Source organism: Bactrocera neohumeralis, chromosome 5, assembly GCF_024586455.1.
Source record: "Bactrocera neohumeralis isolate Rockhampton chromosome 5, APGP_CSIRO_Bneo_wtdbg2-racon-allhic-juicebox.fasta_v2, whole genome shotgun sequence".
NCBI classification, from domain to species: Eukaryota; Metazoa; Arthropoda; class Insecta; order Diptera; family Tephritidae; genus Bactrocera; species Bactrocera neohumeralis.
The window spans coordinates 1,503,640-1,530,921 of record NC_065922.1 but is presented as its reverse complement, the minus strand read 5'-3'; the positions used below and the strand labels follow the sequence as shown (position 1 = coordinate 1,530,921).

At 36.6% G+C, this 27,282-nt stretch overlaps 3 protein-coding genes across 14 annotated transcripts in view; 1 reads left to right on the top strand and 2 right to left on the bottom strand.

Moving 5' to 3' along the window:
* The window catches only part of LOC126759616 (blood vessel epicardial substance), a 53,209-nt gene that overhangs the window by 6,383 nt on the left and 19,544 nt on the right, over positions 1-27,282 (top strand). For 2 of the 11 annotated variants that reach the window (XR_007667032.1, XM_050474507.1), the window contains exons 1-3: positions 9,475-9,702; positions 9,825-10,174; positions 20,389-21,227. Coding sequence is in view for 10 of the 11 variants with exons in the window: in XM_050474507.1 (XP_050330464.1) it covers positions 20,601-21,227 (627 nt within the window). In the remaining variant the exon portion in view is untranslated. The other 9 variants (XM_050474506.1, XM_050474497.1, XM_050474499.1 and 6 more) reach the window with 8 other exon arrangements.
* On the bottom strand, positions 1,053-6,347 carry LOC126759613 (uncharacterized). 2 transcript variants are annotated; one of them, XM_050474493.1, is made up of 10 exons: positions 5,843-6,347; positions 4,962-5,111; positions 4,218-4,408; positions 3,886-4,092; positions 3,670-3,828; positions 3,502-3,598; positions 3,342-3,448; positions 3,146-3,277; positions 2,885-3,067; positions 1,053-2,818 (listed from the first exon to the last, which is right to left on the bottom strand). In XM_050474493.1, exons 2-10 carry the CDS (start codon positions 5,046-5,048, stop codon positions 1,414-1,416), a joined length of 2,568 nt encoding a protein of 855 aa, XP_050330450.1. In that variant the 5' UTR covers positions 5,049-5,111; positions 5,843-6,347; the 3' UTR covers positions 1,053-1,413. The 2 variants fall into 2 exon arrangements, with proteins under 2 accessions (XP_050330450.1, XP_050330448.1); XM_050474491.1 differs by having other exon boundaries at positions 4,962-6,347.
* Positions 21,801-27,030, bottom strand: LOC126759617 (uncharacterized). Its single transcript, XM_050474508.1, has 3 exons — positions 26,247-27,030; positions 23,937-24,178; positions 21,801-23,105 (listed from the first exon to the last, which is right to left on the bottom strand). Exons 1-3 carry the CDS (start codon positions 26,678-26,680, stop codon positions 22,657-22,659), a joined length of 1,125 nt encoding a protein of 374 aa, XP_050330465.1. The 5' UTR covers positions 26,681-27,030; the 3' UTR covers positions 21,801-22,656.

The window sequence follows — 27,282 nt, the reverse complement described above, 5'->3', positions numbered from 1 at the left end:
TCGAACCGATCAAAATCCAAATAAAGAATATTTATACCCTTCGTTGCAGTCGAAGTTTACGTTTTTTCTTGTTTAATGTAAAGTTTTAGCAACATCTGAAATAAATTCATTGCCTTCGGGAATCACAAAGGTATAAAGTGTTCCGTTATACCCGAACATAGGTTTTGCTTATTTTTATGAACATTGGAAATAATTTAAATTTATCGAAAAGAACATAAAATACAATATGTACGCAATAATTTCTATATGCAAGTAAAAAAATAGTACTTCATCGAAATTTATTAGCAATTATCTATGAATAACAATTGTTTTGTTTCATTCATAAGTGAGCACCCCTATGGACACAACCAAATGTTATAGAATGCATTGGAAGTGGCTTATAACGCCACTTCTCGAAGATTAATCGTTTATTTCTAATCAAGAGTCCAATTTGAGAGCAAAGAGTGGGAATATTTTAAATATATGCATTGTTCTCTCAATCATCATATAATTGTGACATTCTTTAAAGTATGTATGTATGTTCTTTAGATTGGACGTAATTAACTCACAATTCTGACGCATCACAAAAATTAATTTAATTAGAAATCGTTTTTGTGCTCTCGCAACATGTTGCACAGAATATAATAGTTAAGTAAAACTAACGGTAGTCAAATTTGATATAGATGCTCACCGTAGGGCCTTAATGTACTAATTTAAAAAACTACCCTAAAATTGGTGTGAAAATGACCTTTATTGGTTAATTTTATGAATTGAAGTGAAAAGGAAAAATATGCTTTTATTCAAATTTAGTTGGCAATAGGATGCTGCAGAAGTAATGTACCAAATAGGAAAATTTCCGTACATTAGGCCGATTATTTCAATAATATATGTAGGTAAATATCTGAGGCAATTTAATGGAGTTAAGGGACACATTTTGATGATATCAATGTGACTTCGAGTTAAAAACACATAAAATCGGTCTAGCATCTCCAAATCTAATAAATTATTTTCGCTATTTTGTAAGATACATACATATATATTTGTCAGGGTAAACGCTTTCTTAAGAAAATTATTATCTTGGACATACTGTGTTTCCAAAAAATTATTGAATTCTTTGTCCAAGTTCATTTTTCGCCTGCCTTTGATTTTTTAAGATTCTATACTTAAGTGTTTATTTTACTCATGACCTGTATCATCAGATTATTAGCCCTTAATTTGGATAAGATAAAAATTATCAATATATGTACATATGTAGTTCTTTAAAATATTCAGTGAATATAGACACTCATAGAAATATATTTTAATTGGATATATACTGGTAAGTACATATACATATGTATGTATACAGAATTACCATTACACGTACATAAAAACGCGCATTTAATAACTTAGATAAAATGGCAGTTATTCTAGCATAGAATAGTAAAATCAATATCATTGACAATTTGTTAATGTATGCTTCGTTAAGTGGCTACTATGTTGGGCTGGTCGTGCTATGAATTTCGACATGGGTCTGCCGTTGCGATGAATGTTGTGTGTAGACTGATGATGCGGCTGATTCATTTTTGATATGTTAGAGTGCGCGGGGAAGGACTGATGTTTTTCTTCTATCAATACGTTTTTATTCGACATTTTTGTCGATCGGTCTATAATATATTCCCCTCCTTCGTTTTCAGCAGCTATAGGTACAGCTCCAACGTTGAGAGTACCATTGAAAATCGCTGAATTAATGCCATTTTTACTTCCAGAATCACGAGTTACCTTAGCAAGTAAATCATAATAGGGATTTTGTTTTGTATTGGACAAATTTTGTTTGTTTTGTTGTTGATGTCTATTGTTTTTAACATCGGATTTCGTTCGTTCCAGATATGCCTGTTGCGGAGAATGGGGACGAGTATGTTGTATTTGGTTATTAGTTGCGTTTCGGAAGTTATTTTGGATTTGACTTCGAATCTGACTATTGCCCTTACTATGCTTTTGTGGCGAGTTTTGATGCGTATAACTAAATGTTTCTTTACAAAATGACTTTACTTCCTTTTTGTATTTTTCTATTTCTTCCTCTAGTTTTTTCAATCGTTTTTCATAACATAATCGATCATTTCCTCTGACTATGTTTTCAGTAGACTTTGTCAGACCACTGCCAATGGTATTCGTTACGTCTGATTTAGAGTTCCGAACATATGAAGGTTTCTTTAAAAATGGAGCGCTGTCATTGTTGTATGGATCTTGAACTTCTATGTCGATATCTGGATAAGCAAAACTGCTATCTTTATTTTGTTGATGCTGAAGAAGGTGAGTGGTTGCTTGCTCGGTTTTGTGTTTTTGTTCACCTTTACTTATCGACGACGAGCTACGGTGTTGTCGCCGTGTGCTATCAAGTTTTTTTAGTGCGCCGCTCGGTGATGTAGTCTGTCTACCAACTAGTTCTCCCAATTGTCCTCCTAAACCTACTCTACCATCTGGAAGACTAGCGTAGCCCGCATCTATGGAATGACGCTTGTCAATAACATTTACGGGAAAATGATCATCACAGCTTTCATGTACTTTTAAGTGCTTCTTATCTTTTGAAACTTCTACTCTTTGCTGGACAAAGTATTTAGAAAGTGTTTTGCCGGACTTGCGTTTTGCATTAGGAGATATCGTAGTTAACTTTTTAGTGGATTTACCGTTTATGCTGGGCACGCTGATAGATGGTTGTGTTTCGCTTTCGTGTTTCTCCGGTCGAGTTAGATACTTATCTCTTGAAATATATTTGTCCTCTGAGATTTTGCCTTGCTTAGTCCTGTGGGGTTTCTTTAATAGATCAGTCTTGTCGTAGGATGTTGAAAGCTTGTGATCTCTGTACTCATAAGGCGATACCTAGTTAAGTAAACTTATGCATTAAAGTAAGTTTGGTGCTACTTACTTTTGATTTATGTTGGAACCCTTAGCAGTTGCAGTCGAATGGCGTTTGTCTGATTTTTCGTTGTTATGTTGGACAATTTCGTATAACTTTGACCGATATTCAGGTACCGTCAGACGCACATCATCGCGGAATGGTGGCAAAATGTCCACGCTCAATTCAATTTCTGGTATAGAGTTGCGAAATCTTTTTTGTTTTTAAAAGATATACCTGTTTTATAAAAAATCTGTTTAAAGGCTAAATTGGTCTTTTAGACCACCTTACTTTTCTACATATGGATGGCCAAGGGCTTGTTTCGCTGTAAGCCGAGCCAAAGGATCTAAGACTAATAATGATTTGACCATATTTAAAGCATCTTCTGGAGCATCAGACATAATTTCATTTAATGATGTTTTCCTGTAATTCACACAGTGAAATGAAAAAAATGTACATAAACATTTTTACTATATCTTAAATGCACCTTTCACGTGAAATCTGTTTGCTAAGAAGTACGGATCCGAAACCAGCTCCCACTGCTTTAACGTCGTGATCTGTTATTTCTGGTAGAGCTGTTACTATCCTTTCTATCTATTAAACGTATATATATAAATTACATTATTATGCAAATCTCTGCTACTTACTTGATTAACAGTACTACTGCCTTGAAACAATGGTTTTCCCCGAATCATTTCACCAAGTATGCAACCCAAGCTCCACATATCGATCCCTTTGGTATATCTTTTACAATAATAATATACCGCAATTACAAAACGATAAATAATTAAAAAAAAATAAATAACTGAAAATACCTTTTACTAGCGACAAGAATTTCTGGAGCTCTGTACCAACGCGTAGCGACATAATCTGTAAGTATGGGCTCGATGACGTGATCACTAGTCATATCGTTACTCTCTCGCATTGGCCGATTCGAAACAGATCGTGCTAGTCCGAAATCGGCCAATTTACATCTATAACGACAAGCATGAATATAGGTTCAGTTAAAGTTGTGAAATTGTCTCAGTCACCTGCATTTACTATCTATGAGTACGTTACTTGGTTTCAGGTCCCTATGTATCACATTTCCGGAATGTATATACTTAATGGCATTAATTAATTGGTACATCACATATCTTTTATGAATATCCTTCAAAATAGTGCCCTTCTTAATGATGTTATGCAAGTCACTTTCCATATATTCAAAAATGAGGTATATGTCTAAATTATTCGATGCTCTGAAAGATCCAATTAACTTCGGTAAATCAAAAGCTTTATTAAGCATATTTATTTAAGAACGGCAAAATATTATATTTTTGGATATAAAGCCCTAGAAAATTGTGTAGTGGATTCGCATACTAACCGATATACAGTTAATAATCGTATGACATTGGGATGATTACGAAATGCCTTCAGAAAAACAATTTCTCGAAAAGTTCGTTGCGCATCAGTTTCGTCACGAAATGCGTCGAAAATTTTCTTTACTGCTACCGTTTCGTTTGTACGCTTATCCAATGCTTTCCACACAATGCCATATGCTCCTTTACCCAACCGCTAGAAATTTTTAGAGACTTATTATTCTATTTAAATAACTATGTATGAACTTATGATATGTTAATCTACGAGTGATAATGCGGTATAAATGCACCTTTGCAGATTTCGCATTATGGCAGAATTTGTCCTTATTGAGTAAAATAATAAAATAAAATAAACATAATAAGTTTCTAATTCTATTGCCAGGTCATTGGTTCAAACTGTTAAACACATTGAAATTGGTAAGATATCCGAACTATACTTGTATCAATAAAGGAATTAAGCAGGTTTAAAGAGGGATAACATCCTGCTTAATGTTTACATTTGATGATATCGATAAAAGAACTGAAATATTGCAATATTGAAAAAATAAGCATGTTAAAGAGAGGGTTTTCTGTCGGTTATATTTGTGAAAAAAGTATGTTAAGCTAATATGTTTTTGACTCATTCTACATACATCTTGTGAAGAAAGTGTAATTCGATAGTTTAATGTGCATACATACATGAGCCATATTTTATACGTTATTGTTAATCTTTAGTTTAAGCCTTAGCATTTCGATCAAAAGTGATTTACCTTTTTTATATCAAACATTTTCGAAATATTTTCGTCGATCTCGGACATTTTGTGCTTCTCCTGTTGAGTCTTAGATTTGGTTGTCATTGTGAAGCTCTACCACACGCTTGTTTGGGAAAATTGGAACTGTCGATATCTTACAATACGCAACTAGACAGAAGACATTACTATTTTATCTAAATAAAGGTTATCATAACAGATTACATTTTAAAACTGTGCCACCGCGATGTTAGCGGATTGGTATTTACTATGTTGGCGTTGGATAGCCTTTTTTGTATTTTGTGGTGTTGTTACTCAAGTAACCCGAAACTATATACCTAGATACATATAAGTATGTACATATGCACGTACTATATGAGATACAATAAAATGTTGAATTCAAACGGATTTGTTAGATCGATGATAAAATACAACCGTTGCACTATTATTGAAAAAGGAAACAATAACGTCAATCCTATAAAAGGTTATCAATGAAGTGATACAATGTTGAGTGCAATTTCGTGCATACAATTGCAGTTATATTCGGCTCTATCAGGCCAATCAAACTAAATCAACTGAAATATATACATACACAAAACATACGTATACATTAGCTGAAACCTAATAAATAAATCTGTATATATGTATGTAGGTATAAAATCCTTGGAATCAAATTTCTTGACACCCTAAATGAAAACCGTTTCCATTTTTTTTGGTAAACGTCACTATTGGTGTCAACCTAAGAAAAATTATCACTCACAGTATCTCTGTTGCTATTCTCTGCGATTTCCGTACAATATTATGATTTTGCAGCAGCTGCAATTGTTAGATATGGAGTTCAGAGATGTTTAGAGGCAGCACAGGTGATAAAATGATAATTGTGAGCTTGGACCAAGTATTACCACATTTTTGATCGTATGTTTCTCCTGATACGCCAATTTAAAAACATTTACGTGGCTGAGGGCACTCCCCTATAATCGTTGTTAAATTTTTCTTTTTAAGGCTAATTGCACTTAATTAGTTTAAAAAATATAGAATGTATGCATGTATCTATGTAGTAAAAACTACGTAGTCTTCACTTGAATCTTTGCACAAATTATTTAGACACTTCTAACTGATATCAGCTGTGGACATTGGCGTTTAGTTTTCGGAGTTGGCCGAATTTTGCGCACTGGACTTGAGAATATGTGGATAAATGCTAATCTATTCCTTTTATTTATGTTTATTTTTGATAAAAGTGTACAAAAAGTTTTCAAAATATACATATTTCAGATATTTCAACGAGCTATATTCGATATTTTCCACAGTCAACTTTGTTAGGAGCTGCACGGTGAAGTCACAAATGAAAAAAGTTATCACTGAAATAGTATTGTTCAATTGAAAGCTTCCACGAGGATACGTAGTGCATTGCCGCCACTTTTATTTTGGAATATTTATTTACATACATATGTACATCCGTATGCGTATGCATTTCGTACATACAATGGTATATGTACATACATACGTTTGTTTGGAACTTAACGATTTAGTTTTTGTGCACAAATTTGTTTACGTTTGGTCGCTATGTGCTAGTTGTTGACCATAGCAACAATGTATGTTCGTTTCCTGGTGACCAGTAAATATAGATACTTGTACTATATAGTACATACGTACGCGCTCTGATGTAGAGGCTATGCCTATAAGACCTGCTACCATGTCAACTCATACTTTACTTTACAATCTCTAGCACATTTTGAATATTTGTCCGCCGTCCTTTTCTAAACAAGCAATTGGCAATGTCTTGCGAGATTTAATTATTATCGCTATAATTATTATCAATATTACCATACATTATTTTATCTGTTGCAACATTGTGTGAGTATGTACATACATATGTATGTAGGAGTAGCTAGTTCTCAGTTAGTTTTCTTTAATTCAACTTAAGAAATAATTAATACTTCTATTAATTAAGCTAAAAATTTTCCAATTTTAGTCTTATGTTTCAAGTAAACAAATTAATATAATTTAACACACATAACAGGAGGTGCAAAGAGCATATGCTAAACTGATCTGATCTGAACAATTCAGCGTTGCCTCGGTCAATAACCCTTGCCAAATTTCATTAAGATATGTATGTATCTTGGCAAATAAAACAGTATTCCATACAAGGACTTGATGTTGTTCGATCAGTTTCTAAGGCAGCTACATGGTTCCGACAAGTGAGTTGCTCCTTGGGAAGAAAAGGGCGTATAGAAAATTTCAGATCGATGTCCCAAACGGATTAGCTCGCATATATGTCCATATACAGCCAGACAGACGGTAAGGTAGTCGCACACGGCAACATAGACTGATCACGCTGATCAGTTATATACTATATACTTTATTGGATTCCGATGTTTCCTTATGATTTTTACAAATTTCGTGACAAACTTAATATACCGTTAGGGGATAAAAACTATTTATTCGAAATTATTTTACAACTGAAGCATGCTCACATGTACATACATACATATATATTATATGTATATATTATATATATGTACATATATGTGTTTGTGTTTCTACACATACTCATAATAATGATCATTTTAACGGAAGAAACGAGTTAAAAGAATTGTATGCGTTTCGTATCGTGCGCCAATAGGTATGCAATTGAAAATATAGGAAAATATTTATACCATGAAAACCATACTCTTGGATGGTTAAAAATGTTACAGCCTTTATTACTGATTTTATTTGGTCTGGCACATCAAACTAGGAACTAAGTTTGACTTTGCTGAAGCGTAATTTTTTTGTATGTAAATATGTATGTATTCATATTTCGTCATCTGTAGGATTTCTACAATGACGTAACAATTGCAAATTCTAAATCTTGCTCAAACTCTTTGAAAGTTATGAAATATTATATATATACATATGTACAAACGTACTTATGTACAAATCGTCACCTGAAATGCAAAATAACGTAACAACATTTTCGGAAATTTACAGTGGCATGAATGAAACACGAAATAAAATGGAACATGAGTGAAACAAAATTTTAATACTGGTTAAAACGGGTTTATATTTGACCGCAGAACCTGAAAATGTTGAACATACATATGTAATATTATGTATGTAATTTGAAGTAGTGAAGCGTAATCAATAAGATACTCAATTTCGAATTTTTTGATGATACGTTATTTTGCATGTACATACGAGGTGTGTTCAAAAAGTATCACGAATTTTGTGTTTTTTCAAAAATTATTTATTTATTCATGAATATATATTTTGTCCCCTTCAAAGTAATCCCCATGAGATATTATACACTTGTGCCAACGGTTTTTCCAATCTTCGAAGCAAAAAATCCTTTTTTTATCTTCTTCAGCTCCTCCTTCGATGCCGTCTTTATCTCGTCAAGAGAAGCGTAACGTCGTCCTTTCATGGGCTTCTTCAGTTTAGGGAACAAGAAAAAGTCACAGGGTGCCAGATCTGGGGAATACGGTGACTGCGACATCATTAGTGTGTTGTTTTTGGCCAAAAAGTCGCGCACAAGCAACGATGTGTGAGCAGGGGCGTTATCGTGGTGCAAAAGCCAATTTTTGTTCTTCCGCAAATCCGGGCGTTTCTGGCGGATTGCTTCGCGCAAATTGCGCATAACTTGCAGGTTATGATGCACCACGCCCCTGCAATCGAAGAAAACTGCCAGCAAACTGTCGCGATACTTTTTGAACACACCTCGTATGTGTATGCAAATTAAAAGTTATATGACGTCATTGGTGGTAATACCATCGAGTTTATGATGACTGAATGCGTCTAAACATATGTATATACATATGTATTTTTGTACCAAATGTAAACATGCAGAGACATATGTACATAGGTATGAATGTTATGTATGCTGACGAATAGGGAATCCGTAATGAAATATAGCAATTGATAATTTTGAGTTACGAAGTCGTTCAGTTGTAATAATAAAGAATGGAAATTAAACCAAGTAAAATGTTACTTCTGTAAGTATATACAACTATATATTGTCATATAATTAACATACATTTATTACACATTCTTATATTATAAAAATGACTTTGCCAACTTCTCAGCTGGTTGTTTGACTACTTGGGGAAATGAGTGTGGTCTCTTTACTGTCAGTTTGTTTGCAATACAATGTTGAGTTTTGAAAAACATTAGGGTAAACCGATTAGCGGCAGAAACAGCTGTAAAGGTGCTTAGATACTGAAATCATATAATTTAATATATTCTTGATTAGTGACTTTACCAACTCTTTTAAAAGTATGGAATTGAGAAATTATTTATTTTAAATATCGCACACTTATTGAAAGATTACCAAAGCTGCCTCCTTATCCTTCAAAGAAGAGCAACAAAAGTGAAAAATTTTTATAAGAAAATAGAGGCGGTATTCGCATTACCTTATGTACGTTTGGATATATGCATGTATGAGAGCGGTTTTCACCACGGTTCATGTACATACAATAATATGTGAGTACTTTGTGTGCTAGGTAGTCAGCTGCGTGGTAGATAGGCAGACAGACAGACTCTCGATAAACAAGCGACTAGTTAAATTTCTTCTCACTAACTGTGAGTAGTCGATGTCGGGAAATTTTTGTACGGAGGGGATTAAAAAGTTTTCGTCTAATTTGTTCTCTCTTCTTTATTGATAGTGTAAAGTTTACTAAATTGGGAAAATCTATTCTAAATAATAAATATATATAATTTTATAAATAGTGTCAAATGCATACCTAAGAATCAGTATGGATTTGAGAGTTTAACGTGTGAATATATGGTAATAGAAGTTTGGAAACAATTGCTTTGATTATTTGTAGTTCTTTTTACTCGATGTATTTATGCATGTGTGTATACGCATTCATGCATCTATAAAAGTTTATTAAAATTGTGGTACATTAGTTTACGTCAAAGGGAAAAGTGAAGACACATATTTTAGGCGATGCCTGTCTATATACATATATTAATGATAACAAAATTAACAAGAATAGATTGTGATTAAATAAAAGCAACATATTAACATTAATACACAGAAGAGGAAATTTCTCATAAAGAAACATCCACCCCCCGCATCGTTCGAGAGTAAAGTTCAGAAGTACATACGTATGTATGTATATAAATTAAAGATAAAATATATATTGAAGTTAATATGGGTAAAAACATTGAAATATATAACTAAATTTTAACATCTTGTAATAGTTAGAAAAGTGTTTAAATGAGCCCAACAATCAAAACAGTCGCCTGATTAAAACGTGAGTATTAACCTCTTAATTGTTTCATTTCGTATACAAAAGCGACATGTATGTATGTGTGTGCCCCGTTTATACAATATACTAACGAGTGAGGTTTTTTGGTTTTTTGTGAAGAAAACGAGCGTTGTTGATCAAATATTGATTCAAAAGCAAATAGAAAATTCATTGGCTTATTCCCATATAGAACAGTTAAGAGTCATATAATAGGGCATAAACGGTATGCAGTGAAATATATGTATACGACAAAATTCCTTTAAAGAACTCATAAACAATTGGTCCCATTGCAGCGGAACTAGAATTATTTGTTCGAAGTGAATTTGCGAAAAATCGAATTAGGTAACATTGACACCGACAGTCAGAAAGTCCAATCACAGCGGTTAAAGTGCGTTCACGGTCGGTGCAATATGAAGGAATTGTCGTATACTATACGGTAATATGAAATCAGCTGACTGAAATAGAAGCGATTCGTTCATTGTGTGTGAATGTGTGTTTTCCTGTATTCATATACAATATTTTTATTTACAATGGATGCGCTGTTGTAGGGTAAACTGAGATACTCAGATCTAACAGTTCGGTTCTCATAGGCAATCAAATCTTTTGAATTACTCCGCATTTTTGAAATTGGATATTAATATTTTTTAACTTTCGTATTAACTTGTGTACTCGCTATTGTTGTTTATACCCTGTTCAAAACGATGCAAATGTGATTTAATTTTGAAAGTTTTTATTGTCTTAAAATCAACCCGATGACATCATTAATGCGTTTATGAATGTGTATGTATGTACATATGTATGTATATATACAATCAGAAAAAACTAATATCTAAATAAAAAACATCATAGATGTAGTATCTGTAACACCCACTTCCATCTCATGGCAACCACCTCCGCAGATTGCTCAAAAGTGCTTACTTTGTCATCACCACAGTATTTGTTAACGTCACCCTGAATAAGTGAGTTGGTTTATGTCCACCACTCGATTTGCCGTAGTTCGAAACTCACGGTGGATATTCATAATAATGCCCCTGTCCCCAGTTAGATACGACAAGTAGATTGCCAAATTAAGTAACTTCGAGGAGTAATTGCAGAAGATGACACACTTTAGGTGTAAAGACACTTTCAAAGATTAATTTTTTCTTTCGAAAAATTGGTGTTCATAGCATGAAATTCACTCGTTTTTCATTAATATTATTTTGATTCGATCACTACCGTATCTGTCCCCTTATTTCAAAGTGGTGTACAATTAATGGAAATAATGTGAATATTAGAAAAAAAGTAAAAAGAATTGAGTAACGCAACGTGGAGATCACTCTTTTATAACCTCGCATCATGTTGTTATAAAGCATAATAGTTTTTATCTAACGGTTGTTTGTGCAAGAGTTCTTCTTCTTAATTGGCGTAGAAACCGCTTAAGCGATTATAGCCGAGTTAACAACAGCGCGCCAGTCGTTTCTTCTTTTCGCTACGTGGCGGCAATTGGATATTCCAAGCGAAGCCAGGTCCTTCTCCACTTGGTCCTTCCAACGGAGTGAAGGTCTTCCTCTTCCTCTGCTTCCCCCGGCGGGTACTGCGTCGAATACTTTCAGAGCTGGAGTGTTTTCGTCCATCCGGACAACATGACCTAGCCAGCGTAGCCGCTGTCTTTTAATTCGCTGAACTATGTCGATGTCGTCGTATATCTCGTACAGCTCATCGTTCCATCGAATGCGGTATTTGCCGTGGCTAACGCGCAAAGGACCATAAATCTTTCGCAGAACTTTTCTCTCGAAAACTCGCAACGTCGAATCATCCGTTGTTGACATCGTCCAAGACTCTGCACCATACAGCAGGACGGGAATTATGAGTGACTTATAGAGTTTGGTTTTTGTTTGTCGAGAGAGGACTTTGCTTCTCAATTGCCTACTCAGTCCGAAGTAGCACCTGTTGGCAAGAGTTATCCTGCGTTGGATTTCTAGGCTGACATTGTTGGTGGTGTTTACGCCGGTTCCAAGATAGACGAAATTATCTACGACTTCAAAGTTATGACTGTCAACAATGACGTGAGTGCCAAGTCGCGAGTGCGACGACTGTTTGTTTGATGACAGGAGATATTTCGTCTTGCCCTCGTTCACTGCCAGACCCATTTTCTGTGCTTCCTTGTCCAGCCTGGAGAAAGCAGAACTAACGGCGCGGGTGTTGAGGCCGATGATATCAATATCATCGGCATACGCCAGCAGCTGTACACTCTTATAGAAGATGGTACCTTCTCTATTCAGTTCTGCGGCTCGAACTATTTTCTCCAAAAGCAGGTTGAAAAAGTCGCACGATAGGGAATCGCCTTGTCTGAAACCTAGTTTGGTATCGAACGGCTCGGAGAGGTCCTTCCCGATCCTGACGGAGCTTTTGGTGTTACTCAACGTCAGTTTACACAGCCGTATTAGTTTTGCGGGGATACCAAATTCAGACATCGCGGCATAAAGGCAGCTCCTTTTCGTGCTGTCGAAAGCAGCTTTGAAATCGACGAAGAGGTGGTGTGTGTCGATTCTCCTTTCACAGGTCTTTTCCAAGATTTAGCGCATGGTGAATATCTGGTCGGTTGTTGATTTGCCAGGTCTAAAGCCACACTGATAAGGTCCAATCAGTTTGTTGACGGTGGGCTTTAATCTTTCACACAATACGCTCGATAGAACCTTATATGCGATGTTGAGGAGGCTAATCCCACGGTAGTTGGCGCAGATTGTGGGGTCTCCTTTTTTATGGATTGGGCATAGCACACTTAAATTCCAATCGTTGGGCATGCTTTCGTCCGACCATATTTTACAAAGAAGCTGATGCATGCACCTTATCAGTTCTTCGCCGCCGTGTTTGAATAGCTCGGCCGGCAATCCGTCGGCCCCTGCCGCTTTGTTGTTCTTCAGGCGGGCAATTGCTATTCGAACTTCTTCGTGGTCGGGTAATGGAACGTCTGCTCCATCGTCATCGATTGGGGAATCGGGTTCTCCTTCTCCTGGTGTTGTGCGTTCACTGCCATTCAGCAGGCTGGAGAAGTGTTCCCTCCATAATTTAAGTATGCTCTGGGCATCAGTGACTAGATCACCTTTGGGGGTTCTACAAGAGTACGCTCCGGTCTTGAAACCTTCCGTAAGCCGCCGCATTTTTTCGTAGAATTTTCGAGCATTACCCCTGTAGGCCAGCTTATCAAGCTCTTCATACTCACGCATTTCAGCCTCTTTCTTCTTCTGTCTACAAATGCGTCTCGCTTCCCTCTTCAACTCTCGGTATCTATCCCATCCCGCACGTGTAGTGGTCGATCGTAACGTTGCGAGGTAGGCAGCCTGTTTTCTCTCCGCTGCGAAACGGCACTCCTCGTCGTACCAGCTGTTCTTTTGCACTTTCCGAAAACCAATGTTTTCGGTTGCAGCTGTACGTAAGGAGTTTGAAATGCCGTCCCACAGTTCCCTTATACCGAGTTGTTGACGAGTGCTCTCAGAGAGCAGGAGTGCAAGCCGAGTAGAAAATCGTTCGGCTGTCTGTTGTGATTGCAGCTTCTCGACGTCGAACCTTCCTTGTGTTTGGTGGCGCGCGTTTTTTGCTGCACAGAGGCGGGTGCGAATCTTAGCTGCAACAAGATAGTGGTCCGAGTCGATGTTAGGACCTCGGAGCGCACGCACATCTAAAACACTGGAGACGTGCCTTCCGTCTATCACAACATGATCGATCTGGTTGGTAGTTTTTCGATCCGGAGACAGCCAGGTAGCTTGATGAATCTTCTTATGCTGGAATCTAGTACTACAGATAACCATATTTCGGGCCCCGGCAAAGTCAATCAGCCTCAACCCATTAGGGGATGTTTCGTCGTGGAGGCCGAATTTACCGACCGTAGTGCCAAAGACACCTTCTTTGCCCACCCTGGCGTTAAAGTCGCCAAGCACGATTTTGACATCGTGGCGGGGGCAGCCTTCATAAGTGCGCTCCAAGCACTCATAAAAGGCATCTTTGGTCACATCGTCCTTCTCTTCCGTCGGGGCGTGGGCGGATCAGCGCAAGAACCTCGCTTTGATGCGGATTGAACGTTCATTCACCGCAGTGAATGATAGTACTCGGCGACGGAGTCTCTCTCCCACCACGAATCCTACACCAAACTTGCGCTCCTTTATATGGCCACTGTAGTAAATGTCATAAGGACCTACTCGTCTCTGTCCTTGTCCCGTCCATCGCATTTCTTGGACTGCGGTGATGTCAGCCTTTGTTTTTACGAGGACATCAACCAGCTGGGCAGCGGCACCTTCCCAATTAAGGGACCGGACATTCCAGGTGCATGCCCTCAATTCGTAGTCCTTATTTCGTTTGCCATGGTCGTCATCAAAAGGGGGGTCTCTCATCCGAGGCTGGTTATAGCTCTTCACTGGGGGTGTTTTTTTACGTGGCGGGTCCCAAACCCAGCGCACAACCCTTGTAGGGAATGTTTCGCCTTTTCACTTTAGCTCGCCTTCGAACGGATAGAACGGATGTCCTTAGGCTACCCAGAGAATACTTGGTCAAAGACCGGAAGTAGTGAGCTGCTTGAGCCATGTGTAAAAGAATCGTTTCTGGCCATTCCCAAGTGAATGGCGATCAGAGAACTTTCCTCACTTGCGTGAGCTTCTACACATGACTCCATCCTCCTAAGAGTTCACTAGAGTAAAAATTGAGACATCGTAATGAGACACATGTTATACTCGTATGTCGTCATGAGAATGTGGGTATTGCAGATTTGCAGAATCTGACCGTTTTTCGTATATGTGAATCAGTGTGAGTTATATGCACAAAATTGTGTAATTGGCATACCTCAATAAAAACGCTGAGCAGCACTTAACGCGTTAATGTCGACAACGTTAGCGGCAACTTTACGTTAAGTATTCACTTAAATCCTAAAATTAATACAACGATATACATAAATGCAAAACGAATTAATTTATTAATAACACTTTAATTCATTTGCACAAGCATTAAACATCACTCGTCAAAATATTTTTAAGAAAAATACGGAAATTACTTCTTATCGCGCTGTCAAAATCGAATTTTTCAACTCTCAACTCTACCGCCAAGTTTATTTAGGTATGCGCCATACAAAATCTATAGGCATAAGGAATTTTTAACAATAATATATCGCTGATGCCGGCAGTAAGTCAGTCAGTCCAGGCCTTCCTCTAGCCCCAATATAAGTACATAAGTGATATAATTATGTTTGTATATTGTATGTGTTTATACAAATACCAGATGTAAAGTTTTCCTCCTTGGTTGAGCTTACATCACTTACATTTAATTTGAGTTAATTAATTTGGCTTTAATATAAATATCTCGGACACCACACAAGATTTCGTAATGAAATGTAAATTAGTCTATGGTCTACATATAATGTTAATAAGGAGCCAAATATGATTGCAATTCGGTCACAATTCTGTCTAATAACGTACATACATACATATAGTATGTATGCTAAACCCTAATGCAACTTGTTATACATGTTCCTTGGCACTCGAAAACTTATAAAGTACCAAAACAAAGCGCCATAATAAGATACAAGACCGTCATTTAGCACAATGAATTGCACTAGAGAGGGGCATGTGTACTTAATGTACATATGTATCTCTGAAACCACTAAATATAAAATAATAACCAAATTTGCTAAAGATAAATCAATTCGACGCCCGTACCGAAAATTTGTAAATGAGTGAAATGGACTCCCCCCATATAACGGTTTTGTTAAAAACTACTAAATGCTCAATAAATCAATAATTAAATGCGTCAGAGACAATATATTTCACAGCCGGAATGGTACAAGAGAGCTTTATAGAAGCCGATGTCAAAATTGGACAATATGGCACCGCCCGCACATAGGAAAAAATCGCTGGATCCCCTTGATACTCTGTGAAAATGGGCGAAACCGGGCAAAACCGTGGCACTGCCAGCGGGATTTCCAAACATTGAAGACGTCACGGAAGGCATTCTCCGGAATAGTCTTGAGAGTCGAGCTGCATACTGTTTGGATCCCTTCTGTCGTCTCAAAATGCTTGCCTTTCATCGACTGCGATGTCTTTTAGGACCCGATTGACCCTTCGTTTGAGTCTCCTGAGGTCTTCCACGTAAAACTTGGCGTTGACGATGCCTTTGATGAAAAAAAACAAGGAGCATCGTTTCACTTTGGATTTGCTCATTCTTCTCTTTTTTGGGCGAGAAGACCCGGCGTATGCCACTCGGAAGATTGTCTTTTTGTCTCGGGATCATACTCAAAGATCCATGACTCGTCACCTGTGATTACGTTATTCAAAAATTGGGGGTCACTTTGGCACATGTTCAAATTTTCTTGGCACACTTCCACTTGCCGCAATTTCTGGTGGTCAGTGAGCATTTTTGAGGCCATCTTCGCGCACTCCTTGCGCATATGCTACCACACAATGTCATGAACTACAGATTTTGATAAATTTAACATCTGAGCAACTAAACGAATACTTAGTCGACGGCCTGCGTTCAAAACTCTGCGAACACGAGTTACATTGTCGGAGTTTGTCGAAGCCGCAGGTCTCCCAGCACGGTCTTCATCAGCGACCTCTTCCCGGCCCTCCAAAAAGGCCTGGTGCTACCGAAACACACCGCTTCTTGTTAAAGCAACATCTGGGTAAGCCTGCTTGATCATATGAAATGTCTCTGTCGCAGTTTACCGAGTTTCACACAGAATTTAATCGCGTACCTCTGCTCTAACGAACGCTATATTTTTTGCTTGCACCACTCACAGAAACACGTCGCGCGAAAATCTTTGTCCTGACTCTCCTGGTGCTTGGAGACAACTGACAAGCCGCTCGATCGTTAGCTAGGAACGCCCTCTGCCGAATCCAGTCGATGCGCGCACGCTCCGAAGTACAGTTGCGGTGGAAGAAAATCAGTCCTATTACTTTCCGGACAAACCCTGTATTATGAAAATCCAAACAAATGCAATATATTGATTTAACGTCTTCGGTGGGGTATATTTATGTCATATATTTTTATACTCTCGCAACAAAGTTGCTAAGGAGAGTATTATAGTTTTGTTCACATAACGGTTGTTTGTAAGTCCTTAAACTAAAAGAGTCAGATATAGGGTTATATATACCAAAGTGATCAGGGTGACGAGTAGAATTGAAATCCGGATGTCTGTCTGTCCGTCCGTCCGTCCGTGCAAGCTGTAACTTGAGTAAAAATTGAGATATCATGATGAAACTTGGTACATGTATTTCTTGTCCCCATAAGAAGGTTAAGTTCGAAGATGGGCCCACTGCCACGCCCACAAAATGGCGGAAACCGAAAACCTATAAAGTGTCATAACTAAGCCATAAATAAAGATATTAAAGTGAAATTTGGCACAAAGGATCGCATTAGAGAGGGGCATATTTGGAAGTACTTTTTTGGAAAAGTGGGCGTGGACCCGCCCCCTACTAAGTTTTTTGTACATATCTCAGAAACTACTATATCTATGTCAACCAAACTCTACAGAGTCGTTTCCTTCAGTTATTTCCATATACAGTTCAAAAATGGAAGAAATCGGATAATAACCACGCCCACCTCCCATACAAAGGTTATGTTGAAAATCACTAAAAGTGCGTTAACCGACTAACAAAAAACGTCAGGAACACTAAATTTTACGGAAGAAATGGCAGAAGGAAGCTGCACCCAGGCTTTTTTTTTAAATTGAAAATGGGCGTGGCCTCGCCCACCTATGGACCAAAAACCATATCTCAGGAACTACCAGACCGATTTCAATAAAATTCGGTATATAATATTTTCTTAACACCCTGATGACATGTACGAAATATGGGTGAAATCGGTTTACAACCACGCCTTCTTCCAATATAACGCTATTTTGAATTCCACCTGATGCCTTCTCTGTATAATATATACATTAGGAACCAATGACAGCGGAATAAAACTTTACACAAATACGGTATTTGAAAAATATGTAAATGACGGATAATGAAATCTCGATTATCACTTTATCATGCGAGAGTATAAAATGTTCGGTGACACCCGAACTTAGCGCTTCAATACTTGTTTGCGGATGAATTTAATAAAATTTTTGCTGACGGGAGTAAAATATAGTTATTAAACAATGTGAGCAGATTACCTATAGTATAAATTAATAATATACCAGATTTAAATAAAATCCATACGCGATTAATGTGGCTTTTTCGAAATATTTTTATACTCTTGCACCATGTTGCTACAGAGATAATAATTTTGTTCACCTAACGGCTGCATGCATCAGCAAAAACTAATCGATATAGATATAGGGTTCTATATAAGAATATGAATGATCAGGATGACGGGGCGAGTTGAAATCCGGGTGACTGTCTGTCTGTCCGTGCAAGCTGTAACTTGAGTAAAAATTAAGAAAATATATATAATCGGACCACGCCCACAAAACGCCATTAACCGAAAACCTCTAAAATGTCATAACTAAGTACAAAATAAGATAAAGAACTGTAATTTAGCATAAGGGATCGTAATATTAAGATGCACCTGTAGGCTAAGATTTTTAAAAAAGTGGGAGTGGGCACGGCCTCTAATTGGTTTAATGTAAAAATTCGCTCATGGCAAATCCCTTTAGCACCCCTATCGACACTGTAAAAATGGATGAAATCGGAAGATAAATCCCACCACTCTCCATATAACAGTTGGGACACAGTTATCGAGATATTTGCTTCCATCTAAAAGTGGGCGTTGCCACGCCCATCGTCCAGTTTTTATCTTGCATATTTAGCAATTGATTTTTCGCACTTTTTTAACAGTACCGTAATATGGGCAGTGTATCTTCCGATATCATCTATTTTTACAGTGCCGATAGGGGTGCTGAAGTGATTTGTCGTGATTAAATTTGGTTACTTTAGCTTAGGTGCTTTAGGAGATATGTTTATGAAAACAAATACACGGCGGGCCCACATTTATATCTTCATATATAAAAAGTACGTGTCACGTTGTTTGTTCGCGATGGACTCCTAAACTACTTTTAGTGAAATTTAGTACACTGTCGAACCAACTTAGAAGAAAGGATAGTAAAAACAAGAAAAAACGTTAACTTCGGCTGCACCGAAGCTAATATACCCTTCACAGGGCATTTCTTTTAGTAACTATGTGTTCAGTTTGTATGTCAGCTATATGCTATAGTAATACGATCTGAACAATTTTTTCGGAGATTACATTATTTCTATGAACAATAACTCATACCAAATTTCGTGAAGATATATCGTCAAATGAGGAAGTTTCCCATGCAAGAATTTGATTCCGATCATTCAGTTTGTATGGCAGCTATATGTTATAGTTAACCGATCTGAATAATTTCTTCGGAGATTACATTGTTGCCTTAGAAAATAACCTATGCCAACTTTTGTGAAGATACATTGTCAAATGTGAAAGTTTTCCATACAAGAACTTGATTCCGATCGTTCAGTTTGTATGGCATCTATTTGTTTCAGCAGCTTCTTGAAGAGAAAATGACGTTTGCAAAATTTCAAAACGATATCTTAAATATTGAGGGACTAGTTTGTGTATATACAGACGGACAGACAGACAGACGGACATGGCTAAATCGACTCAGCTCAACTACTGATCATTTATACATATATATACTTTATAGGGTCTCCGACGCTTCCTTCTTCTACTAACTTCGTGGCAAACTTAATATACTCTGTTCAGGGTAAAATAAAAAATACAGTGAAAGCTTAAATGTATGCTCTATTAAGCGGACATCCCTATTAACCATGCACATTGTAGATGTTTATTACTTAACAGAAAGGCTGGTAACCAGACATTGAGAAAGCAGCCTTAAATTCGTTATTATTTCTAATAAATGAATGAACATGTTCGAAATTAAACCTCAAGTTGAATCCCTTGGATTCGTATACCGACAAAAAAGGTTTTCGCCTTTATTCGTGAATAAAATTTTCACTGTATTGAATAGTTTAATATGTAAATAATAGCATAAAATGTATAGTATACCCGTGGCCGGATCCCCTAGTACATCTATTATATATAACCCTATTCCTCTCGCTTAGTTTGCGACATCGTATTTATGTATATATAGAGAGAGCTGGACTTAATGGTGATGGAAGTTTTCAAAGATTAATTGTCACAAAAGGCAATAACTAACTGTAGAAACAACAAATATATTCATCCTTACATACATTTGAATATAATATTGTGTTTAAAAATTATTTGTCTTGCAGAAAACTCGATAAAAAATGTTGGATACACCACGTGTGATATGAGATGCAAAGTAAAACTTATCTACACCACTGTATTAAATAGTAATAAGCGTACGATATAATTATCCTGTATTACATACATATGTAGAAAGAAGAGTTATTCCAGCTTTCAGCCCTAATGACTCTGTGCTATTACTCCCAATCATTTACTTACCGTAAGAGCGAAACAAAATATGTTACTTATAAGTGCGCTCGCGCTGGGTTTTGTGGACTCAACAAATTTCAATGCAGGCATTCACTTGGGCATATTTAATCTTGCGACAACAGCGGTGGCTGCAGCCACAACGGCGGCGATAAACACAGCTGTTGCAGAAGATAACGTGGACGCTGTGATAAGTGGCACAATGCCGGTAATATCCACAGAAGACACTCATGTTAAAGCTTTGACAACTGATGCTGTTAGTGGCACTTCAATAGCGCATACAACGACATCAGTTGGCAGTAGTGCGGGCAGTGGTACCATTACTTGGGATAACAATGGTACTCTTCGATCACTTAATCCAGGCGATTGGTCGATCGAACAGTGCGTTATTTGGGAAAGGCCTCATCATCTTTATTATCAACTTGGGAATGCCTTCTTTCTACTAGCATTTTTGGCACCGCATGGACCTTTTGGCGCATTGTGGCTGAGAGCACTGATTCTCATCGGATGCACGCTGATGGCGATGTATGGCTACTTGGTAGAGTGTAAACCAGATATAGTGATATGGTCTGGACTATTTTTCATCGTCAATTTCATTTACCTAATTATTGTGTTGTGTCGATTGCGACCTGTTCGATTCGATAAAGAAATTGAAGGGGTAAGTAAGATGGATCGCTAACCATTTGCATTTATTAGTGGGATATGTATCCATTACAAATTGGTTACTATTATGAGCATTTCGCTAACTTTCTAGGTTATTTTTTAATTTTATGACATACAATAGTTGTATGTATAGTAATATTGTAATAATATTTTATACGGAAATTTAGACAGTTAAAACTGCAATTATAACTTTAAATTATAACAAGTAATGAAGTATAAAATGCGAGTATAGCAATACTTTATATATGTACTTTCACCATTTGTAAAAATTAAAGGCAGGTAAAATATTTTCAGGTGTCTGCTAAACTCTATGATAACCAATATTTCAGATGAATACAAGAATATAAAATACTTCGAAAAGATCTACAAGGTTTTGGAAAATCATCATACTATCATTACATTTAGTCAAAACAGAGTGATTTCGTATTTAAACGCAAATACTTTAAGAATCTACAAAAAAATTAAAAAAGTTGTATGTTTTCTTTAATATTTATACTTGATAAATAGTACGAGTATACAATTAAATTTTCACTTACCTAAGGATGTACTAGTAAAAATTATATTTTTTAATTGCATATTATATAATCTCATCTTTATTTTAATTCCATGAGATGTTTATCTCGAATGTTAATCGGTTTAAAATCACTATACACATTTTCATAAGATTATAATAAAATGTAAAAACATGCAGAGATTTCTTATAAGAGTATAATTGCACTTGTTATACCATTAGAATTCATATTGGTTCAACAATAACAAAACGTTATTTCATTTCATATACTATTCAAAATTTTCTAAACTCATCGAACGTGCCTGCAAGTATTTACGTATGTACATAAATTGTGCTAATGTGAATAACTGACATGTGTATGAATGTATATGACTTACATTACTATACGTACTCATCCTAGATAATATTAGTAACTATTGATACAATCGTTAACATAACAAAAGTATTTCTAATTTGGTTTCATGGTTAAATGGACTGGACCTGATCTACATATATATGCGTGTATGTATGCTTGGAAGGGTATTGTCTATCGGGCATATACTGATTTACATGAGTAGGGTTATGGGGTATCACAGTTTATAATTATGAATTATTCTTGCATACTTAAATTTAATGCAACTTATAGAATACATTTTGTAATAATGGGAATATGAGTTTTACTAATAAGAATGTACGATACAATACCAACAAAAATACGTACTATGTTATTTTAATAACTTCTTATATTATACAAATGCAATAAATTTTTTGGTATATAGTTGGATATTGTCACATCCGCATACATAACCCAGTACATCGGTGGTCTGGTAGCTGCCACAAGCTGTTTCAACTCAATCAAAATGTGGTTATAAATGTTTTTTGTTGGGCTGCTGCTTTTGGTTTGGATAATATCAAATATATCCACCCTAGTACCTTAACTAATTTGTATTTTCGATGCGAGAAAATACAAGTGAAGGCATGTAGCTAACAATACGGACATATTGCCCATGGCGATCGTCATATGGATGCGGCGAAAAGTTTTGTGAATTCTTTGATAGTGCGGACACTGAATGAGAATGCCTTGCTCAAGTGAGCCCACTTCTCGTCCACTACCGATAGCACCTTCAATCCGATATTTCTCATGCATCAGTCGTAGCATTGGCGGAGCGAGGTAGAGTCGTATAATAATCTCAATAAAAACAGTGGCACTCAGTGCTATCAGCTGCGTTATTGCGGTTGCATTCCATGAGGTGAGGAAGTACTTCACAAAGAGTATCAGCATACTTATGCTCAATACTGAGCTCATAGCAAAATAACGTGGGAATAGAATCTGTTGACATTGCCCAAAAATATGTCGTGGCAACGAGAAATATAATGATAAACCTGAAATAGAATCAAATTTTTAATAATAATAATAATTAATCAAATATTTCAATAACTTAAGAACTGTATAATCAAGATAATTTGATCCTTTCAGAATGCTTTGCTTATTGCGCATTAAGTACTTTGATAAAGCAATACAACTAAAACTGGTAGGTATACATATACAAATATCCAAATTAATTTCCAGTGTGTGTCTGTTCCTTGGTAGTCTAAAATAGGGAGTAATATGGTAGCAAACATGGAAGACATCGATAATCCACTATCTCTTGAGCGATGAGTTCGTGCTTGCATGCGCTAAACCATTACCACATTTGCATACATACAACCATACATAGCACACCGTCAGAATATCAGGTTAACCACCTTTAGGAAACACACCTTAGATACCTGATCATATCTATAATTAATATTGATGTCTTTGTAATTACTTTCCTCCAACAGATACGACAGATAAATGCGTATACTATTCGCAAAAAGAAAAACATAGTACTTGCTTATGCATGTAGAAATACTGAATTATTTAATTTACGGACATAAGCTGATCATTATATTGTGCTGGTTCAAATTTTATATTTCTGTGCGCCTATTAACATATACATATATAAATACATATTACAAATATATGTACATATATAGTACATATGTATTTGCTCGAATAATATACTAAATTTTCTGCGGAAAATTGGTTCGTCTGCACACTTCTGATAACCGGTGATTTTGGGATCGGTACCAGTTTGGCTTTAAATTGTAATGTAAAATGTAAAATTTCCTTCTATAAATTTTCTGCAGAGCGTACGTGTAGTATTTCGCTGAAAAGTATTTGTACTTTACCTGAGATAAATGTCATCCATATCTGGGCACCAAAATGCGTTGCGAAAGCGCCCAAGTATGCGATTGTCGCCAAAGTATTATGTCGTTCGTTTCGGCGATCGCCCATTGGTGAAACTTGGTCCGAGGCTCTGTTATTGGCTACGTTACGGGTGTCGACTATATCTGGCCATACCGTGAAAGTAATAAAAGTCAGCACGCAGACGGCAACAATGTGGGCTGGTTGCGTTGTTCTCGTCAACAATCTGTAAATTGATAAAATATCGATAGTTCGTAACTTTAAACGCATTTATACGATTCAAAATTATCAAAGGAATTCAGGGACGGCTAACAGTTATTCTTTCCTATTTCGCGAACACAATTATAAAACTGTTACATATACATTCAATGTATTTATTTGTTGAAGGAATTGACACCATCATGATATGAGCCGGAGACTTGCTTGATTTTTTCAGGTAATTTTATTTTTGAAAACACGATATGTATAGCTTGCAAAAATACCAATCTTATGAAAAAAGCTTGAATTTTTTCTCTGCCTTGCATATTTATGCGCTTAGAAGTCGCAGCGGTGTGGCGTACGTGCGAAAACGCATGCAATTTAAATGAGGTTAAATTTTCATATGAGTACTGACTTGGGACTAGAACGGTTGTTCTCGCGCGAAATTGCTGTCACCTTCTCAATATACAGATATACTTTCCAAATTTACGCTTTATTATGAACCCTCAAGCGGCAGAGCCATTCATTGACACTGCATTTCCATGAATGTACATATCTAAATATCTGCCTATATAAAATTGCAGCAAATTGAAACCCTGATTTGCTGGTATATCAACACATAATTGACTAGCTGGTTCAAGGTACAAATGTATTTTCGTACTTAGCTCGAAAGGATGCTAAATTAATTTTTGTCAAATCTTAATAAAAAAAAAGCTATAAACTTAATTGTGCGGTGTTATGGCACATTTCAACGTGAACTATGCACTTGCGATCTTTATTGTGACGTTTTCTAATCAGATTTTTTGTACGAAACATTTGTAGTATAAAGTACACACATACATATATAAATATAATTGAAACTGTGTGTGTGTATAGGTCTCATGACACTATTGGGATGAAACTACCTTTGTAGAAATTAATAAAGTGTTTATGAATGTACGTGCAGGTCGGGCTTTATATAATATATCAGTTAGTGCATTCGGTAGTTTATATGTGTTCTAAATGTGTGAAAGTACATTTAAAGCATCAATGACATATTGAAAAGATTTCGCCACTATTAATTGGTTGTGGAGGCGATGTTAGGCCTTACAAGTTCACTTACATATACATACATATGTATACATACAGTGCGTGGTGTATTGTCTTGAGTGGCAACAAAATAAGTTTCTTCATTCAATCGTTTTAGAAGTTTTCTTTACAACGAATATAACTGTAGTTGGGCTTAAACACAAGCCAATCTGGCATTTGCTTTCAGTCGAAACTTAAGAATGCGCCAAACTGTAACCTACATACATATGTACACAGTATGCGCGCATGAATGTGATATAAAAAAGTACGAATGGTTTTGAAGCTTCGCAATCTTTTTATGATCGGTAGAGGACGATTACGATGTCACAAAGTATTTCAAGCTATTTACTATTCCATATTACTTAAATCATGTCGTCACAGAGAAGCCACGTGTTGACATAGAAATAACACCTACATGCAAGCGATGTATGTATATGTGTTTGTGTGTATGATTTCACATCGACTATCAATTGCATTGTTTTTTCAGCCGGAAACTTTCCAATTGCGGGCGCGTGAACGTCTGTAGATAAAATTTACAAAGCTTTTGTACACGCACACCTATATCTATCTTCATACGTGCAGATGTACGTACATATGTATGTGTGTAAGTACCTGAAAGAGCACCTGCTGCAAAACTGATCTAATTCTGAATGTCAATCGGTGGCTGTCGTGACGTTGTTATCGTTCACAAGTTCGTAATGACATTGCCATTAGGACACTGCACACATAACATTCACGTTGAAAAGAATATTGCATGTGCATGTAAATATGAAATACAGTATTCATACGTCCTTAGGTTTAATAAGTAAATGAAATTTTTAATCGTTGAAACGTTATGACAACACGAAAGAATTATTCTTGTATGTACTATATGTGTATGTATGTATTTAACATGCACAAAGTCTGTACGAACACAAGCAGAATAAAATAATATCAAAAATCTGAAGCCATTGCACCAGCAATGCGCTGTTGCCAACTTAATTACAAGCAATGTACAAATTGATATACCGTGCGATTTGAAGACTTACGTATATAATTTGCTGTTTTGCATTTTTTCCACAATGCCACACATGCGTTGCACGAAGTGTTTCGTCATTTCAGTTGTTATGGCGAGTGCGTCCATATCGCCTTGAGGTTTACTGCCTTGAATATCTTCACTGCCTGTAGTACCGATGTTAGTGATTTTATCCTGCAATGAAGCTCCGGATTCTGGTGCTTGGTTGCGAAAACGCCCGCACAGGCGGGGAATACTTAAAGGTTTCATCTGTTCCGTGGGAAGTGGATTTAAGGCATTCACATCGCTTATATTATGTGTATCCATGTTGGTGTTAGGCGAGTTTTGTGCAGCCTCCCGTTTCCGAATTGTATACTGCACAGTCTTTACAATTTTCTCCGGCATTCCATGCTCTATGAATTTCCGAATTTGATCACTTTGCATACCGGTACCGGAAGTTTGGCACATATTTTTGCTTTTTTTTAAATGGTTATTTCACGGGAATATGGTATGAGCGTCAGCATATACATAAGTGTATTTTTTGTTTATTTATTTTAATGCCACTTTACTCTTTTTGCTTCTTACAATTGTTTAATTTCGAAATTTGTAGGCACAGTGGTTGGAGTTTTTATTTAAGATTAAAGTGGTTATTAGTAGGTTTCGATCGATTCACTATTAATTTCGATAAAAGCCTTTTCACACTTGTTATTCCTTTAGTGAGTTTCCACTTTAACTGTCTCGAACTGACCGCACCGTAGCTTTCGCACGATACTTGGACTAGTCGAAGTATTGAACGCTTTTGATTCAATTATCACTGCAGTGAGGTTTTATATTCGTGCAATACATTCTTCGTTCACACCACCGTCACCAATATTGTCGAAGATCACATTGCCTGTCCAGAGAACATCAAACAACAACAATTCTGGGCTGTCATTGTTCGGTGTGGTGCGCATGACGCTCCGAGAACCTCAACCAGAGAACATAAAATGTAAATCAACTACTCTTTGGTCGGCTCTAGTACTCATTCGCTCAGTTGACTCAGATCGACCGCTGAATTGCCGAAATATAAG

Excerpts from the sequence above, each read along its gene's own strand:
- LOC126759613 (XM_050474491.1), bottom strand. The coding sequence starts at position 5,048 with ATGACAACCAAATCTAAGACTCAACAGGAGAAGCACAAAATGTCCGAG. Across the intron at positions 4,093-4,217 it reads CGATTATTAACTGTATATCG|AGCATCGAATAATTTAGACA; the intron begins GTTAGTATGCGA and ends TGGATCTTTCAG. Across the intron at positions 3,068-3,145 it reads GGCCATCCATATGTAGAAAA|ATTTCGCAACTCTATACCAG; the intron begins GTAAGGTGGTCT and ends AAAACAAAAAAG.
- LOC126759617 (XM_050474508.1), bottom strand. The coding sequence starts at position 26,680 with ATGTGCCAAACTTCCGGTACCGGTATGCAAAGTGATCAAATTCGGAAA. Across the intron at positions 24,179-26,246 it reads CAAAACAGCAAATTATATAC|ATTGTTGACGAGAACAACGC; the intron begins GTAAGTCTTCAA and ends ATCAATTTACAG. Across the intron at positions 23,106-23,936 it reads ATGGATGACATTTATCTCAG|GTTTATCATTATATTTCTCG; the intron begins GTAAAGTACAAA and ends ATTCTATTTCAG.